The sequence below is a fragment of the Stylophora pistillata genome, chromosome 8, assembly GCF_964205215.1.
Source record: "Stylophora pistillata chromosome 8, jaStyPist1.2, whole genome shotgun sequence".
Lineage (NCBI taxonomy): Eukaryota > Metazoa > Cnidaria > Anthozoa > Scleractinia > Pocilloporidae > Stylophora > Stylophora pistillata.
In genome coordinates, this window is record NC_142526.1 from 33,319,534 (window position 1) to 33,336,417 (window position 16,884).

The 16,884-nt window shown below is 38.4% G+C and overlaps 2 protein-coding genes and 1 long non-coding RNA gene across 7 annotated transcripts; all 3 read right to left on the reverse strand.

Annotated features, from left to right (window-relative positions):
- Positions 1 to 3,163: 3,163 nt before the first annotated feature.
- LOC111325909 (uncharacterized) lies at positions 3,164 to 7,978 on the reverse strand. Its single transcript, XM_022929821.2, has 6 exons — positions 7,888 to 7,978; positions 6,398 to 6,487; positions 6,244 to 6,300; positions 5,413 to 5,569; positions 4,162 to 4,391; positions 3,164 to 3,440 (listed from the first exon to the last, which is right to left on the reverse strand). The coding sequence occupies exons 2-6, from the start codon at positions 6,477 to 6,479 to the stop codon at positions 3,361 to 3,363; spliced, it is 606 nt and encodes a 201-aa protein (XP_022785556.1). The 5' UTR covers positions 6,480 to 6,487; positions 7,888 to 7,978; the 3' UTR covers positions 3,164 to 3,360.
- An 891-nt stretch (positions 7,979 to 8,869) lies between these two features.
- LOC111325903 (uncharacterized) lies at positions 8,870 to 12,218 on the reverse strand. 4 transcript variants are annotated; one of them, XR_015990300.1, is made up of 5 exons: positions 12,044 to 12,218; positions 10,486 to 10,572; positions 10,303 to 10,359; positions 9,725 to 9,793; positions 8,870 to 9,446 (listed from the first exon to the last, which is right to left on the reverse strand). It is a non-coding gene; the product is annotated as an uncharacterized LOC111325903 (long non-coding RNA). The 4 variants fall into 4 exon arrangements; XR_015990299.1 differs by having other exon boundaries at positions 12,038 to 12,218; XR_015990298.1 differs by lacking the exon at positions 12,044 to 12,218 and adding an exon at positions 11,365 to 11,994.
- Positions 12,219 to 13,182: 964 nt separating this feature from the next.
- LOC111325911 (uncharacterized) lies at positions 13,183 to 16,632 on the reverse strand. 2 transcript variants are annotated; one of them, XM_022929823.2, is made up of 6 exons: positions 16,511 to 16,632; positions 15,467 to 15,589; positions 15,155 to 15,193; positions 14,484 to 14,646; positions 13,934 to 14,160; positions 13,183 to 13,473 (listed from the first exon to the last, which is right to left on the reverse strand). In XM_022929823.2, the coding sequence occupies exons 2-6, from the start codon at positions 15,570 to 15,572 to the stop codon at positions 13,418 to 13,420; spliced, it is 591 nt and encodes a 196-aa protein (XP_022785558.2). In that variant the 5' UTR covers positions 15,573 to 15,589; positions 16,511 to 16,632; the 3' UTR covers positions 13,183 to 13,417. The 2 variants fall into 2 exon arrangements, with proteins under 2 accessions (XP_022785558.2, XP_022785557.2); XM_022929822.2 differs by having other exon boundaries at positions 16,424 to 16,632.
- Between the last annotated feature and the right edge of the window lie 252 nt (positions 16,633 to 16,884).

Here is a 16,884-nt window from a genome sequence, read left to right on the forward strand (position 1 = left end):
CAATATGGCATTAAATTCGTCACCGAAGAAAAATAAGTCGTTCATGTCCACCATGTTGTTTTGGTTCTGTGCAGGGTCATTGGTCACGTGACGTTCAATCGAAGCTCAGGGGACAGACAATAGGCCGGCCCTTTGAAGCTAACCGCGTTTCCTAACCAGTCCCCTCTACTAACTATGGTTTAGTTTATTCATTTAAAGCTATATCGGCGTGCTTGCGACTACCGCGATCCCCTTAGCAGGCACGAAGTCAAGAATAAATTAGTGGGTGAGAAAAAATGGCTCTAGCTTCAATAATATATTTCCTCAAATAAATGGGCTCGATACACTTTTCCTTCGTTAAATATATTTAACAGGCAAAAATCCATCCCTACGCGAAGAGGGCTGTGAACAGATTTTTGTCATGAATGTCTCGAGGAGGGCAGGACGGGTCATCCTCTCTTCCCATCGAAGGCAGAAAAAACTGTATCCAGGAAAGACTTAGTCTCCCTCGCCGCCGTTTTTTTGGATGTCACGCAAAGCTCCCCCAAAAGAACGGCTGCTGACAACCGAACTACATTCCTTTCTCATTGTCCTTGCGGTTTGGTCGCGGTCTATTGAACAGACCAATCACATACCAGAAATTCTGAATGACGTAAGATTCACGCGAAAATGTGGATGTTGGGAGAAACACCGAAGAAATTTGTCAATGAGAGCTCGACATGTTTCACATATTCATCGTTGTGCCCTGGTAAAGATAGAGTATATATTTTTGGGAAAACTTCTCACAATTTCGTTGAAATTATAGAATCTACGCTTAACATAGACGTCAACTGCTACGCCAACGTCACGAACGCTAGATTGTTTGAGCGGTTGTTAAAGTTTCAGCGAACAACTGAGAAAGTAGAAGCTAAAACTGAACTGAAACTTTTTATTCGCACTATTTCAAGAGGTTACTACAGATTATAAAAGTCAGAATATATAAGAAACAGTAAATTACATCAATAATCAAACAAATACAAGACGCCTTTCAATCTAGGCCAAGGGCTAAACGCTTGCTTCGACCTACAGATGGAGATCAGGAGGAAAAAAGCGCGTGCTTGCCGTCAACAAACCTGGGCGAAGCTTCGAGAACACTGCAATTTAGGCCGGCCAACGTCTGCTACACTACTTGTACTCCTTCATTTGCCAGTCCGCTGCTAGCTGGAGCGAACCCGAATAGTTATGTCCGTGGCTTCTTATCACCGGTAAAGGAAATCGGCCCGCATTATCGAGTGTTTCCGCACGTTGGTACAACGCAACAACAATAACAATAATATGACCACTTTCATCGGTAACATGGTCAAACACGAGCGGGAGTGCTTGATATATTAACGATTTCCCGGATCCTGTAGGCAACTTAACAAAAACATCTTCTTTCTCGACTAAAACGTTTTTAATTACAAGCTTCTGGTGAGCTTTAAGCTCGAAAATTTTGAACTTTGACGACGCTTTGCGAAAAGCTCTCTCAAGCACCGCCATTTGTCTTGTGTTTTCCACACGAGGATCGTGATAGAAAACGATATCTGATAGGACGAGTCTCAAAAGGTGAGTCTGGCGCGAAAAGGTTCCTGAAAATGGAACCCGAGCTGTGATTGGCCAATTCGGAGAAAGGAATGTAGTTCGGTTGTCAGCAGCCGTTCTTTTGGGGGAGCGTTGCGTGACATCCAAAGAAAACGGCTGCGAGGGAGACTAGGAAAGACTAAGCTTATTGTCTTACTATATATTAGGAAGCGGCTACACAGATTGATTATCATTATCTAGAGTAATACCCACATTTATTATATGGCTGTGTCTCACAAGGACTGGGAACTACCGAATTCACGAATTTGATTGGCTGAAATCGATATTGAAAGCGGTCTAGATTTTCCCATCTAGACCGGTCTAAAAAAAAAAGGTACAAAGAATATTAAAAATTGGCATATAAGACACAGCCATATAATAAACACCTTATTAACCGAGCTAGGTCGGTCTGTAGGGGAGAGTCTTGACCTCGGTCGCTGGTACAGACCTTACTACGTTCGGTCTGTACTGGCGACCTCGGTCAAGATTCTCCCATACAGATCTCCCGCTTGGTTAATAAAAACTAAGAAAAACATATTGCTTTGTCAACCTCACTGAGACCAAAAAGAAGGTATACTTACTAACTATCCAGCAAAAATGCAAGCATTATTGGTGAGAAGTTGACAGAAAAATGTATGTAGGGATAGGGCACCTTTCAATTTTTGAAAGGCAAATAGAAAACGACTTTAAGAGCACACCTCAAGTTGTCTCTTTCAAATGCTGGTATCGTTTTACCATGAGTTGCCAAAAAAAAACCACCTACTTGTGACTTTCAATTTCGAATAGAACAGCTTTCCAGTGCACCTTAGAGATCGGCTGGTTATATACGTAAATGCTAACGGCAACTTGGAAACTTTTAAAGGATGCATGGAAATTTCGTCGTTTCACTTAGCTCAGATCAGGTGTATTGTCTCTTTCATTAAACAAGTAATCCTCCTCAGATTATCAAAATACTAAAACGATAACACAAACACGTTTTCAGTTTGCAATACTTTTAAGTATGGTGTAACGAAAGAATTCTTTGTTACTAAGTTTACTGTGCCAACGCAATTAAAAAATATAAAAAAATCGTATCTGCAATGGGACTACATACTGCCAATTTGAAAATAAATGGATAAAAAATATCTGAGAACAGCCAAAATTGGACGAGGCCGTCGGCTGAGCTCAATTTCCCTGACCCTCCCTTCAACTTTGATCTCAAACAGATAATAAAGGCTGATAGTTTCGAAAGAAACTGTTTGGGGCTACGTCGGTGGGAGTAACGAAATAATTTGAATATATCAACAAAGTTGAAATGGTAAATTGGCCACCGTAACGATTACAAAAGCTGACGTTTCGAGCGTTAACCCTTCGTCGGAACGAATGGAAGGGTTAACGCTCTAAACGTCAGCTTTTGTAATCGTTACGGTGGCCAATTTACCATTTCAACTTTGTTGATATATCCAAATTATTCGATCTCAAACAGCTTATCAAGGGGACGAAACTTGAAACTTGTCCACATACTGGGATGATCGGCACTAACTAAGACGATATTCTTGTTTAATAATAGAATTACTTACTCTTCATTAGCAATAAACATAACGAGTATCATTATAATTTTATTTTATTTTTTATTTATGCACCCCTGTACTTCTTAGGCAACAAACAATGATCCAAAAAAGCGCTTTTCAACACCCATTGAAATGAAAAGAAAGAAAATCTCAATACGAAAATAGCTCGGTGCCTAACTTAGAACATAAAGAAGGGAACAATTGAGAGGACCTATATTACATCTGGATTTGATTAATTGTAGGTATTCAAGTCTTTAAGGTCGACTTGATCGTATGCGTTGCCATAGTCAATCCCACCATTACCACTGCCATCTGTAAAGTAGAGTGAGAAAAATTCTTAAACACTGCTAGTGTTGCTACACACAAAACTAAATATAGACAATGCTATTGTAATTCAAAAGGTTTACTTTGCCTGCCTGAATTGTGTTGTTTGTTGATGATCATCTGTTCAGATGTTAATTTGTATATTTCTTCCATATAAAAAGAACGAAAGAAAACGCCTTAAGTTCTTCCAATATAAAAGAAAATTCCATTATAAAAGAAAATTCAAAAGCCTTGTTCATTTCTGAGAGATCTGGAACAGGTCTCGAGACATACCTCCTTCGGATGTAACGTCATTTGCAATTTTACTCCCAGTACATGGAATTTTATACACTGATGGTCTGATTATTTAAAAAAGTTTAGCCATTGTTTAAGAAAAACGCGTCCTAAACAATCCTCAATCTAGCTGAATCTTTTAATTTAAAATTTATCTTTGGGAACAGCCTATTAAGGGCTAAGAGCTAACAGTGAAAGGAGTCTATTTAATTAAACCAACCTTCTTATAGAGAAAAACCTGAGACCGCTGATTGCGTAAAACCGTGGTTTGGGTTAGACCTCGTGTAAATAATCGGTCCTATAGGGTTTTACTAAGCTTAGAATTCTGTAACAGTAAAGCTATCTCTTAAGTAACAAAAGCTCTATCCCGGCTAAAAAGGGAAAGGACACCGTTATTATCCACCTTAGATAGACTATGTATGAGCATCTTACATACCATCGACACTGATTTGGTATATGTAATTCACTTGTTTGCTTTTGCCTACACACTCCCCGTAAGCATTGTCATCACACGATTGGTAGTGTTGATTAGAGCAATCGTTTGAGCCTCCGTTCTTGCTGTAACCTGTTGAGGCATGTGGATCACTGAAGCACCGTCCGTAGTCTTGGAGACCAAAGTAAGTAAAACCTTTCTGGGCACTGATTTTGGCGCAACGGCATGCCAGACTGTAAGAGACAATGATAAACACGTAGTAATTTTTCGTCATTTCAAGACCTACAACTTTATGAAGTGGACAGATCGATTTATGAAAGCATATAAAGAGTGAACTCATGATCTCTTAGCCTGTGTACAGCCGTCCCTACCCTCCAAAAGAAAATCGACTTTCTTTTGGGGCGGCTGTACACAGCTAATGAATTATTTTCACAAGCTACTCGAAAAACGATCCGGAAAAAAATTCAATAAAAATTTATCTGTTCCTAGTCAAATTGTGTTTAAAAGGTTTTTTATTTATCCATTTTAGAGAATAATGATAATTTCTTGGTTAATAATAATGATAATTTATTGACTTACATTGCGCAATTATCAAAATAAACATTTTCAATTGCGCATTACAATGTTAAAAATTCAACTCTACATAGACTCTTAAGCTAAAACTAAAAATGTTGACGAAGAAGATGTAGAAACATAAAAATTACATGCAACAAATTAAACAGCTTTTGCGGACAAAAAAATCTTAGTGGCTTTCTCAAACCTGATTAAATAGTCGATAGTTGTGATAGAACACTGAAGATCGTTCCACAACTTAGGAGCGGCTTCATGGAAAGAACTATCGCCGAGCGTAGCGAGTGTTTTGCCCTTGCAAAGAGTAAGGAATAAGCCGTCATTGGAATTTATATCATATCTTACGGTGTCTGTAACAGAAATCAGCTCACTCATGTAGGCCGCGGGCTGGTTTCTCCGGATACACGAATTTTGATTTGAAATAATATATTTTGCTCAATCACAAATCAAAAGACAATGTCTGTGTGTAAAGACAAAAAAGGTAAATGAAACTTGGCGTCTGTTCTTGTAAAAGAATATAGATTGAAAATATGGTCACATTTCATATGGCTGAGATCGCTCCTAAAAAAGATCGCTGGACAGCGCAAGGAAGTCAACATATTCTCTCTTTCCATCGATCTTTTAAAAGCAATCTCAATCATATGAAATCTTGATTACGTATAACAGAATATGTACACTATTCACTTCTTGAGGTATGTGCTGTAGTCAGTCCAGTCCACGCTGTTTGGCGTCCGGTCTTGGAAAAGTTCCTGTGAAAGCGCTCTGTCGTTGCTGTCTTCTTTGAAGCATCCGACTTTCACATAGTTAACGTCGCAGATACTGCGTAAGTTGATAGGATTCTCTGTATAACCCAAATGAAATAAAATAGAGCACTATGAATTTACTATTTTTCCTCTGTTTTCTCAGCTAAACTACATAGAAGAAGAGGGGACTTTGATCTTAAAGGAGAGACGGAAAGAGAGTGTCTCTAATCAGTATATCTTGACGACCAGGGCCTGGGATTTTGAGGACCGAGTCATTTCGAGTTTCTTTCTTCCTTTAAATTTTTAGCCATGACAGAGGACAGTCAGAGAGAAAATTTAAAAGATTTGATCAAAACATCCATACCTGATATTTCAGTAAAGTAAATGGACTAGATGCTGTAACTAAGATTCAGGTATTGATAAAATGCGTTTGATTTAATGCAGCTTAACCAAAATTAAAAACATCAGTTAAAAATGAGTTAAGTTATTTTGCCATATAACACTTTTCCATGCATGTTTACAGTTAATGCGAGAAAGGATTTCGGAAGGGGACAAACTTAGTGCACGCGAAATGAAAAAAATATTCTTGCAAAAGCAATAGGCCGCTTTTTCTATAGTACTACCAGCGTAATAATTCACTTAGAAAGTTGGAATAACACCTTCATAATATTTGTAATTCTCGAGCCGACAGTGACCAATTTAGTATGAATTATCAGCCATGTCTTTGAGCAGAAACGGAATCAAGTTACGAATTTTGTCTAATTTAACTTACCAGCTTCTGCTAAATCCTCAATCAGCGTATTCCCTTTTTTTCGTTCATCTTTGATTTCTAAAATGGCACAGGCAGAAAAATTAGTGCATTTCGACGTTCAACACCTTTAATGCATGCGCAGTCGAACTTGAAAGATTTGTCAGATTCATCTCACCTCTTTTTGAATTACGTTGAAACCGTGCATTTGAACCAGCGATGATGGAGAGCAGCAGTAGGGAAAAGGCAATTACCTGCATATTTTGACCTATTAAAAATACTTCATCATTAGAACACGAACCATTTGTAAATTATGTTTGGGTATAATACAAGTCGTAGTTACTGTCATTGATATAACGTTTGTTCGAATTTTTTTTTTTTGACCACGATACTGCTTTCATCCAACGATACAATGTCATCGTTAATCGATGTCTAGGCTCCACTAAAGGAATTCATTGTCTGAAACACTTTCTTTAATGTTCAAAAGGCACCGACAGACCAAACACCAATTTATAAGCCATACAATCCATGCATTGCTGATAAAACGTTTTTTATTAAACGCGCATCGCATCAGTTGTGATCTAAAAATGTTTGTTATATCATTTCAGACAACCATGTCTATGTCCTGTCAGTGGTCTACACTATTGTGACAAGTAAGAATTAAGTACACTATGATTCCCAACTTTGTTCTCTCAGCTTGTCTCTGGGGGGAGGGGGGGGGAGAGGTTAGAAGAGTTTTAAAGGCACTTTGAAAGACGCCTCCCTCTTCCTTCTTTGCTACTAAAAAGTAATAATTGATGGTGGGAAAGGCCTGGCATGGCCTTGAATACACTTAGCGAATGTTTTTCCTTTAGAATACATGTACCTTACCAAGTATCGAGAGAGATTTGTGAGATCTAGGTTTGTTTATGCATAGGCACTGCTTTCACAGCAAATACTATTAAAAAATTCCTGAAGTATTGTCTGTCTACCTAGGATGACCATTGTTGACTTTCTGACAAATTTTAATAACGATTGTTTTAAACTGAAAAGCACACAGCTTTGTGTATCTAAGCTTGGATATTTAAATTTAAACGGCTGCAGATGTTTGGTCGCTTTCTGGATAAACTGCATTCCTGTGGTAATAATTCATGACCTTTCCATAAAATTCCATCAAATATCTATACTAAAGCATGAAACACATAGACACAGCACTGGGCTCTTTTAAAAGGGAAAGGTTTTCGATGTACGAACTACACTGCAATTCTTTCAACATTGACTGAAATCTTGCCAAAGTCCTCATCTAGACGCCTTTATTACCTCTCTTGTATATCATAACTATGAATGTTTTTTCTTTTTTTCTGTTCTTTTGAAATTATCTGTCGTTAACTTTTTCTTATTCCGGATTCTCTATATTCTCCTCTTCTTTTTTACCACGGACAATATAAAAAAAGTTATACTAGTGGAGAAAATGGGGTTGATCGGCCAGAGCACTTTCAAGGGTTAGGGTAACCTTCAAAAATACGACATAAACTTACATTCAACAAATACGCTTTGAGAGAACAGGAGGGTTTTAGCCGAGTACGGTTAAGATTTTACCACAAAGCAGAAAGTATTAGAAAGCGTTTTAAAGCAATATATTCTAACTAGACTAACAGGATCTCGTTTTAACGAGAAAAAACTACTTACTATCTCCCTTTAGACCTCTTTTCCCGCAAATCCTTACAGCTTCCCGATACAGGAATGCAGCCTTTACTTTTAAGTTAATACCTATCTTTTATGGAATAAATTTGCGTATTAAGAATTATTGACGAAGACGTCATACATTTTTTCATCACAAAGCAAACATGACCGGGAATCCCAAAAAAAAAAACTCTCAGCTCGGTCCATTTATTAGAATGAAAAGAGTATTTTGCGTTCAAGTATATTTTTCCTTTTTTCTGAGAAGGTTGGTAAATGGAAGGTATTAAAGAGCCCTTTTGATTTTACAAGTTTGCATTCTCTCCCCGTGGGTCTTTACGGTGGGTGAGTCATGGGAGTAGCCATGGCAACTGATCCATACTCCCACGTTTAAGATCCTCGTTCATCGTTCAATTACCAACATAGTTCGGGGGGGCTTGGAGCAGGGTAACGAGGGGAGTGGTGTGAGGACACATGGTGTTATATCTTAGAGGCACAATAATTGAGTGGATGTTTTCATTTACGGCAAACCTTGCTGTAAACGATTGTTGACCGACCTCACTAAACAACAAACAAATTCCCGGTCAAATAGAAAAAAACCACGATGTTAATATAACAAATTCACTTTTTTGTCTTGCATATCAAGAAGTAAACTCGCCGCCTTTAGCAATCGGTGTCAGATGATTGGCGTCGTATCATATTCGGCTTCCCACACTAGGGTAAATTAAACTTCCGATTTTCTAGCTTCCAATCGATAACTTCTACTACTTGAGACCTCGTAGTTTCCGGTGTTGAGGATGTATAGGATTTAAATCTAAGCTTATAATGATCACTCACTGCAAGTTAAAATTCAAGCAAGAGAAAAGAAATGAAGGTCATGAAAGTACATGGAATATGTCGGGTCTGAAACAGACCAGCGGAAGATTCTGCTGGAGGGTGCAGCACTTAGCTTAGAGTAAACCTTTCTCCCACCTCCATGTGACACAAATAATGAATTTCTACCCTGAATAAGCTTTATTGAGACAGCTATGCAAAAAAAGTACGATAAAATCAATCAATCTACTTGCTGGGCTTTAGCTTCAAAATATGCCCGAGACGGCTGCAAGATCGCTTATGAGAAGAAAACAATAACGATGATGAATGATATTGAGCTATGCTGAGTTGTATTACTTTCACGTTCAATATTTGAATCTAAGAGAGATGCATAAATAAGAAAATATGACCAAGAAGTATAGCATCCCTGAGACTCTTGGCCAACAGAGTTTCATTCTTAGTACCAAACTTGAACTAGCAAAGGGGCTTGCTGATGAAGTACTTCACTTTCCATTAGAAATATTGAGCCGGACTTCCGGTGTATAGAAATATAAGTAATCCGTCATGTCGTGTACGGGGCGGCGTTTGTTGAAAAAAAAAAAGAGGATAAAAGAAAAATTGAAGAAAAAAGTATATTTGACGAGTAACTAAAATCTCTTTTGTTATATATTTGTACATTCTCCAATCTCGGTTCATAGTCGCTGGCTAATAATCCTCGGGTCTGAGCTCACCATTTCCACTTTGGGCGTCAGATTCTGCGACAAAATTTAACAAATGCTTGTGAGCTTGAGTCAAATTATCTACCCATCATTTAGATCTTTGGATTTCCCTAAAAAAGTTTTTCGAAGACCGTTTAAAACAGATATATGCTACACCTAGACAAGATATGTTGTACCTTGCCTGAGGCTTATTGATCTTCCATGTATATCATAAGAACTCTAACTATACTGAATGAAAATTAACCTTTACGTTATATAAAACTGGACCGTCTATGTCATTTCTTTGGATATAATTTATTATCTGATGAACATACCTTCCTCAGTAAGCGCTTTCAATTGCTCCTGATAATTTTCTTTTGCACGACCCCTATGGAGGTTTAGTTCTAAATGGATAAAATCAAATAGAACACGTGAGATCGTGCAATAGAAATTGCAATCTAAGAGGCTCTATCTCCATAAACACCTTTTCCTCGTGATTATTCATTCCAAGATATTTTTAGATCATCCCCGTTTTACCAAGAGGATGTAGAGCCAGCCAATCAAGCGTCACACATTTTGCTCACGTGGACACTTCGTGTAGCCCCTAAATGTTCTGTACTAAAATATTGAAGCAGTCAGTGCCGGGTGCAATTCTTATTATCCCCAAAAGAACATCTACCTTATAAGGAGTTGCTCGCCTTCGAGTGAGGCCACAATCAATTATTTATTCTCGTGTTTGATCCTCCATAGATCATGTGTAGTTTCACATGCAACATAGTTGGTATGACTTTCACGATTTTGGGTCTCCCAGCCCTCCTTGTAATTAAGAAGTTCATATACTCTTGAGTCAATGTACAGCAAATGAAATGAGTCACATATTGTGTAGTAAATTTGTAAAGTAGCCTTGCCTTACCTGACTCTCTCAAATCTTTCAATGCTTCTTCAAGTTCCTTGGCGTCGGTTTTGTGTTCTTCCAACAACAACAAAAAAAAAACACAAAAACAAATCATTCTTGGGTCCTAACTCAGTAGTGAAATACAAATGCTTGGGATTCGTTTAGGAGTATAAAAATCGAAACTACATTTCATTGCGTCACCTTTTTTAACTGATATGGATTTTGCTTCCATCACCAACAGACAAACGAGGAGCAGAAAACATATTAACGGTGTGCGCATCTTGGAGTCTGAGAAAGAGAGATAAAGAATGTAGGGAAAAACTGAAAGAATATTATAGTGATCCACTGGACACTTAAATTGTGGCAGAAAGTGTTAGGAAACATTTTTTTCTCACTCATCACCGAGACTTAAAGAAATGTGAAAGTAAACTACGGTATGTCATTAGGTTTGTTTTTCTCATTGATCTCCAATTATTTCACTCTGCAGATCATGACTACTACGAAATATTAAATCCTGAATTTATAATAGAAGCTGTCAGTGATATAAAACTGTGTCCTCTTTGAATCCCAAAGATTTTATTTAATAATTAAGGCGTATACGCGGAATGAGAACTTAAGAAATGAAACAACTCTGAATCCTCTAGCTAATGGACACAGCTCTCAAAACAGCCCAAGCCGGTAGCTTTAGATGTGCTCTTCATTTCATTAAAACAATTTTACCTACCAGAGGCGAATGGTTAAATATCTAAGTCTGTGATAGTGTTGCCTTGAAAAACATGAAAGTAATGATATGCATGCCAGAGAAAAAAAAAGATACTTCAATTTAAAACCCCAATTAAAAATCAATAATTTAAATCCTCGATAAGAGCAAACATACCTGTGACACGAGAAATCAAAAACCCAAATTTAATTTTGTGCTAAAATGTCGAAATATGGTCGGGAATTGATCTCAAAAACCTAGTATCCCGTTAGCTTCTGGTTTTCACCGCATGAGGGTAAACTATAACTCTATTTTTGGACAAAAACCCCACCCGCAAGTTTCATTGTAGAACTGGGTTGTTTAATTGTATCCATGCTTACCTTGTAAATGAAAAATCTTAGCGAAATTTGAAAACATAGACCTCAAATCTCAAGCTTAGCATCGCTGCACTAGGCTTCGTGGATGGAAAAGTTTTCGATGAGAGTTGTTGTCCTTTTGTATGCCAAGTAAGAAACGCTTCTAACTTCATGTCGGCAAAGAATTGATCGTGATCCAGTTTATTTGCTATCGTCAAAAGAGCACCGGCAATGTTTATCAATAATTCATTGCTTAGCCTCTCTCTACTAATTTTTCGAAGAAAGACTCTCTCTAGTTGTATGAAACAGGACCCTTGCTCACTGAAAGTCATGGGCGATTCAAGATTTTTTCGGAGTTCACGAGTTTTTAGGCTAGATCCGTAAAATCGGGCAAACGGAAAATTCCGCGTCAAGCTTAGTGTTCAAAGAATTTACCTGTTGATCGCCATACAGAGAAAAGGGGTCAATCTATGTTAAACTTAAAAAAAAAATTCTGCAGTTTAAATCAATTGCGTTTTTCGACTCAAACCGCGTTTTACAGGATTAACACCAATAAACACAGACTATTTCTGAGATGCACATTTTGGAATTACACAAATTTATCATTGTGATTCTACGCCCAGCCGGTGCGCGAGTTCCCACCCTGATTCCAACCGTGGCCAATATATTAAAAAATCAAGATAACTAGAATTTTTACAATTGCCTCTATCCAACGCTTGGATGTTCCTCGTCCTCGGCGACAACCGAAAAGGGTACCTGAAGATTGAAGCAGGCTTGAAAATTTAACGAAAAGACGAGGAAAATGGCTCCAAGGACTTTGTACACCGCTCGAAGCCGACGTTTCCTAACTCCTGTAGGATTTCGTCTTTGTTATGCAGGAATGTTTTTCCACTCCCGTGTTTGCCAAATCCACATATAGGCTTTAATAAAGTGTGGTTAATGCTTAACAAGCTCAAGTCCTCTATTTACACAAAAGGGTTTACCTTTAAAAGTACTTCAATAGATGTGAATTCCTCACTGGAGGAGCTGACATTTCTTCTTCTGCATTCATTCTCTACCAAAGTGCCCCAATTTCCCTGCATTCATCTCAATTTTTGTCCTGCGTGAAAATGTGACCGAGGTGAATTACCCTGATCTACATGTTCAACTATTCGGTGCGACGGTGTGTCCATTTTCATGCTAATTTTTCTGTCTCGTAAAGCAAACATTCTCCCAGAAGAGCTTTCTCTTAACAATTCAACTTCTGCTATTGCTTAGGTCACAAGTATTACCAAATCCCGGATGCAACCTTCCAACTTGACATTTTTGCTTCACAACATGACAGCTACGACAAATACCTATGAAGTACTAAGGTAAATTTCATCGAGAGAAATTGAAAGATCCAGCAGAACGATCATTGCCATGAGTCATTTTTGAACTTTTTAACTGACCATTGCTCTCCTTTAAGTATCTCGTAAATTTTTACAAAGTGCTAAATAATGCGGCAGTAAATAGTTTAAGAGCGGGGCCGGGGTTTATTGTTCTAGACTCGATTCAGCCGAGGCCTTTTACTCCAGTGAGTTACCGAGACAGGATTTCTCCCTTCAATATCAAGCAGACTAGTGAAGAGAATGAAGAAAAATTTAAGATAGTGGAGTATTGGTTGATCCAATACCAACTTCTCCAAACGAACATCATAAGATTTGTATAGCAGACAGTAAGGAGAACTGACTAATAAGATCTTGAGAGTTAAAGGCTTTATAAACGGCCCTCGACCAAGGATCTGGCCACCAACATTAAAAGTATTACCATAGACAGTCTACTCCTTATCGCTATTATCAAGAACACGAGCAAATGATGTCCTCATTTTTTACAGTGTGAATTTTAATGAAAAATCGTACTGATAACATGATGCTATTTATTTCAAGAAATACGGTGCACTAGCTGAAGTTTATTTTGCGACCTGATATAACTTTTGCTCATTTGCATGATGGTCTGCTGTTCATTTATCTCCCAAACACAGAAAATTAAAGGAGAACAATGTCAATGTTTCCGAACATCGCGGTTTGTATCTTCAGCCTCGTCGAACATTTAAGCGTCAGTACTCGTCTGGGTTTATTGGTGGCCCACCACCGCTCCCGTTCGGATTATCTCCTAAGGAAGAGAGAGAGAGAGAGAAAAGAATATATTTAATTTAGGTCATGTAGTCGATCAGAGCTTGACTCTCGGACAGTCCTTAGTGAGGAAGGATTTAAGCAAGTGTCTTCGTATCGTATGAGATTCAGGAAATAGTGCGAGGGAATACGTGAATAGCAAGAGATTAGATGCGATCGTAAAATTTGATGGAAAGTTGAAAATGTTATCAAAAACTGTAATAAAAAAAGTAGTCAAATGAAAACGGATATTGGGGACTTGCACGCGGCGAGTGCACAAAGCTGAAAAGAGGGTGAGAAGCGCAAGTTCTGTTGAATATACTTTAGGACGTTCGAGAGTGAACAAGAAGCTCTAGTCTCGTCACAAATTCTTATTTGGCTGCCTTTATTTGCGATAACAGCACCCTCCTTTTTCCTTTTCTTTCTTTGCACTTCTTTTTTCGCCAAGACACTTTTCTCACCTGAAACTATCTGATAAACAAAGTTCACATGAGCCACTCCAGCGCAAGGTTTGTCATTGACTTTGTCACATCCGGCCTTGTAATCCGTATCAACACATTTGTTGCTTACACCGTAAATGTTGAGCCGCTGGGCTGCGTCTGCGCTACTCCAGCACTCTCCGTAAAACTGAATCCCAAAGAAAGAATAACCCTTGTTGGCTGCAGCCGTAGCGCATCGACAAACAAGACTAAATAGATATTGGAACAAACAGATGGAAACTCGTTAGAATTTTGTAAATCACGTTTTAATGTGAATCTAAGGTTAGCGAGGGTTAAGCCTAGAGGCCCATGTCTGATTTATGTCGCTTATAATCTCTTGGTAGCATCAAGTGACTACGCGTTTTGTTGCCCCCACCCACCCCACCCCACCCACCCAGATAGGTACCAGTCCCCCTCTCTGCAATAGATCGAGTTTATTTACAGTTTGTCGGTGCCTGATTAATTCACTGAGTGCAAAGAAGAATTGGGACAGTAAAAAGTGTCACCTAGTCAGGTATAAGCCATTACTTACTCGGGAAGATAAGAGTCCCAACTTCCCCAGTTTATCCTCTGACCGCTGAACCCTTTTCCTTCGTATCGATCTTGAAACAATAGTTCGCCCATTGCCCTCGATGATGGGTTTCTCTTGTCATTAAAGCAGCCGGCCTTGATGTGATTTACTGAGCAAGAATAATCTGAACGATCGGAAATGCTAGAAGTTAGAGTTTGTTTCTAGACATAATAATTAAACGTCCCCACCACAATTAAATCGGGTAGAAGCAAACTACTTCAGGAAAGGGCAGTAGAGCTCTACGAAAATCAGAACATAAACCACTTTTCAAAAGAAACCATCTGGACGCAATTAAAGTTTAGCTCGACATATTAGATAAAATGAAGTAAGATAAAGTTGCATCAGCCTACGGTAATAATAATAATAATAATAATAATAATAATTTAATATTCATATTGCGCAAAATTAACATGTGGATATGATCAAATGCGCATCACATCACTTTTCGAGGGACTTTGGACGGTAACTCTTCAGTGGATCGAAATGTCACTTCAAGAAACAGCTTGCAGCTGTATTCCTAACCTCCTCAGAAGATGATTAGTTTGCAGGCTGGTTACTTATTCACATTTGAAAAATTTGCCATGCACGCAAAATATCTTACGTACAGAAATCCTATCACAATCGATCAGTACCTGATAGAAGTGGTTTTGCACGAGGGAAGTCTTTTAAGCCTATAAAGATCAAATATGACGTTACTACATTTCACATAGGTTATTTCCTTACCCAACTGTTACCAGAAACTAAACCTGTGTCGGGTCAGTCAGTGCGCATCAAGAGGGGGCATGAGGGAGGGTAGGGGGGGGAAGGCTGAGCTATTTACGTCTAAAGAGATCCCCTCCTTCAAACGCAAGTCACGCGGGCTAGTTCAGAACTGGCATCTCTTAAGCAAAATAACAACTCTAGTACTTAGATGTAAGTCAAAGTACTGCCGTGAATTTCCCTACCGATATCATGAATTGTGGATATCTCCTCTATGTGTCCACCATAAACGCCAGAAATTTCAACAAGCCATAGACACACGAATATGCACACAGGTATATGTCTATCCATGGAGGGTTCAATATATACTAAAGAAAAAAAGAAAAAGAAAACGTTGCAGTAAAAAGAGCCTTGACTAGCCCAAGGCAAATTTCAACTCTTTAACTCCTTGGACTGATTAGCTTGTAATTTCTCCTTACGATATAACCCTTGAATCAAGACGTCAAGGTCACGAGAATAGACAAAAGGATCCCCAACTTAAAAAACTCTAGATAGTAAAGTCTCCTTGTCAGCACCTTAAGGAAAATGGACAGAGAACAGTATGGAGAATATGCAAACCGATCGCAGGGTGTAAAGGGTTAACAGACACCTATAATGTAATAAAGGTGGGTGGAAACATTCCAAAGATTAACCGGAAAAAATATCATTTGGCTTTCTCGTCAGTTTTCCGTCCGTTGTATAATGCCCATGCGAGGCTGAAAAAACCCACGTGAAAAATCGTACATCAGCTCTTCTTAAGGGCTGACCACGACTTTTTTTTTTACTTCGTTCTGGGTTTATTGCTGTTGGTAATTACGACCAAAAATATTTCAAGCCAATCAAGGCGACATAAGAATGCAAAATCGTGATTTACATTTAAAAGCAGCCGTACCTTTTAAATGTCTACAAGAAAAGCAAACAAAGCCGTAATTAAAGTGTGGAGAACTGGCTCTTTAAAATAATCAGTTGGCACATTGTAGTCTTGAAAATTTCCTTGAATTTAGCTCGACTAAACAAATTTTCGAGGTCGAAAAAATAGAAGCAAGCGGGTCTAGCAGGTATGCTAGTTCCTTGGTTATCAAAAACATTCTCTTTGTCACATAATAAACAGGGTTGCTAAGGATCTTAAGCATTTCAATTTGCCTGAAAGGATTTGTACATACCTAGGATCTTTCAAACGAAATTCCTTTTCTTCCCCTCTGATTCCACCCAACTAGTGCAATTATCGGTTCTCTTCAAACCTCATTTACCTCGCAAAACTTTCCACCAGGTGTAAGGGATCTGTATACTTCAGTTCCCGAATCTAAAATGGCATTAAAATGCAGGCATTATGAAGTAATCCGGATGCGGACGAAAACAGACACCGCCTTTGTTGCTATTAAACTTTAATCCAAATTCTGACAGGTTGACACAAATGATAGAGAGTGGATCGCAGAAACTAAGCTTCCTCCACTCTTCATGGAGCATTTGAGTGACTTTTATTTGTTTGTTTGCGCGAATTTACGTAATCAAATCCAGTAAGTCCAGGACACCTCTCCGTCATATATTCTAGAAACGTCACGAGTTAGGATATACGGAAGGTCTTCTCTCTTGATGTTTCTAATGTTATCGAAATCTAGGAAAC

Bases quoted from the DNA above. Each gene is read 5' to 3' on its own strand.
- LOC111325909 (XM_022929821.2), bottom strand. From the start codon at position 6,479: ATGCAGGTAATTGCCTTTTCCCTACTGCTGCTCTCCATCATCGCTGGT. The intron at 6,301-6,397 runs GTGAGATGAATC...GTGCCATTTTAG, and splicing joins TCAACGTAATTCAAAAAGAG to AAATCAAAGATGAACGAAAA. The intron at 5,570-6,243 runs GTAAGTTAAATT...TGGGTTATACAG, and splicing joins TGAGGATTTAGCAGAAGCTG to AGAATCCTATCAACTTACGC.
- LOC111325911 (XM_022929823.2), bottom strand. From the start codon at position 15,572: ATGGATAGACATATACCTGTGTGCATATTCGTGTGTCTATGGCTTGTT. The intron at 15,194-15,466 runs GTAGGGAAATTC...TGATCTTTATAG, and splicing joins ATCCACAATTCATGATATCG to GCTTAAAAGACTTCCCTCGT. The intron at 13,474-13,933 runs GTGAGAAAAGTG...TCTCTTCCTTAG, and splicing joins TGTTTATCAGATAGTTTCAG to GAGATAATCCGAACGGGAGC.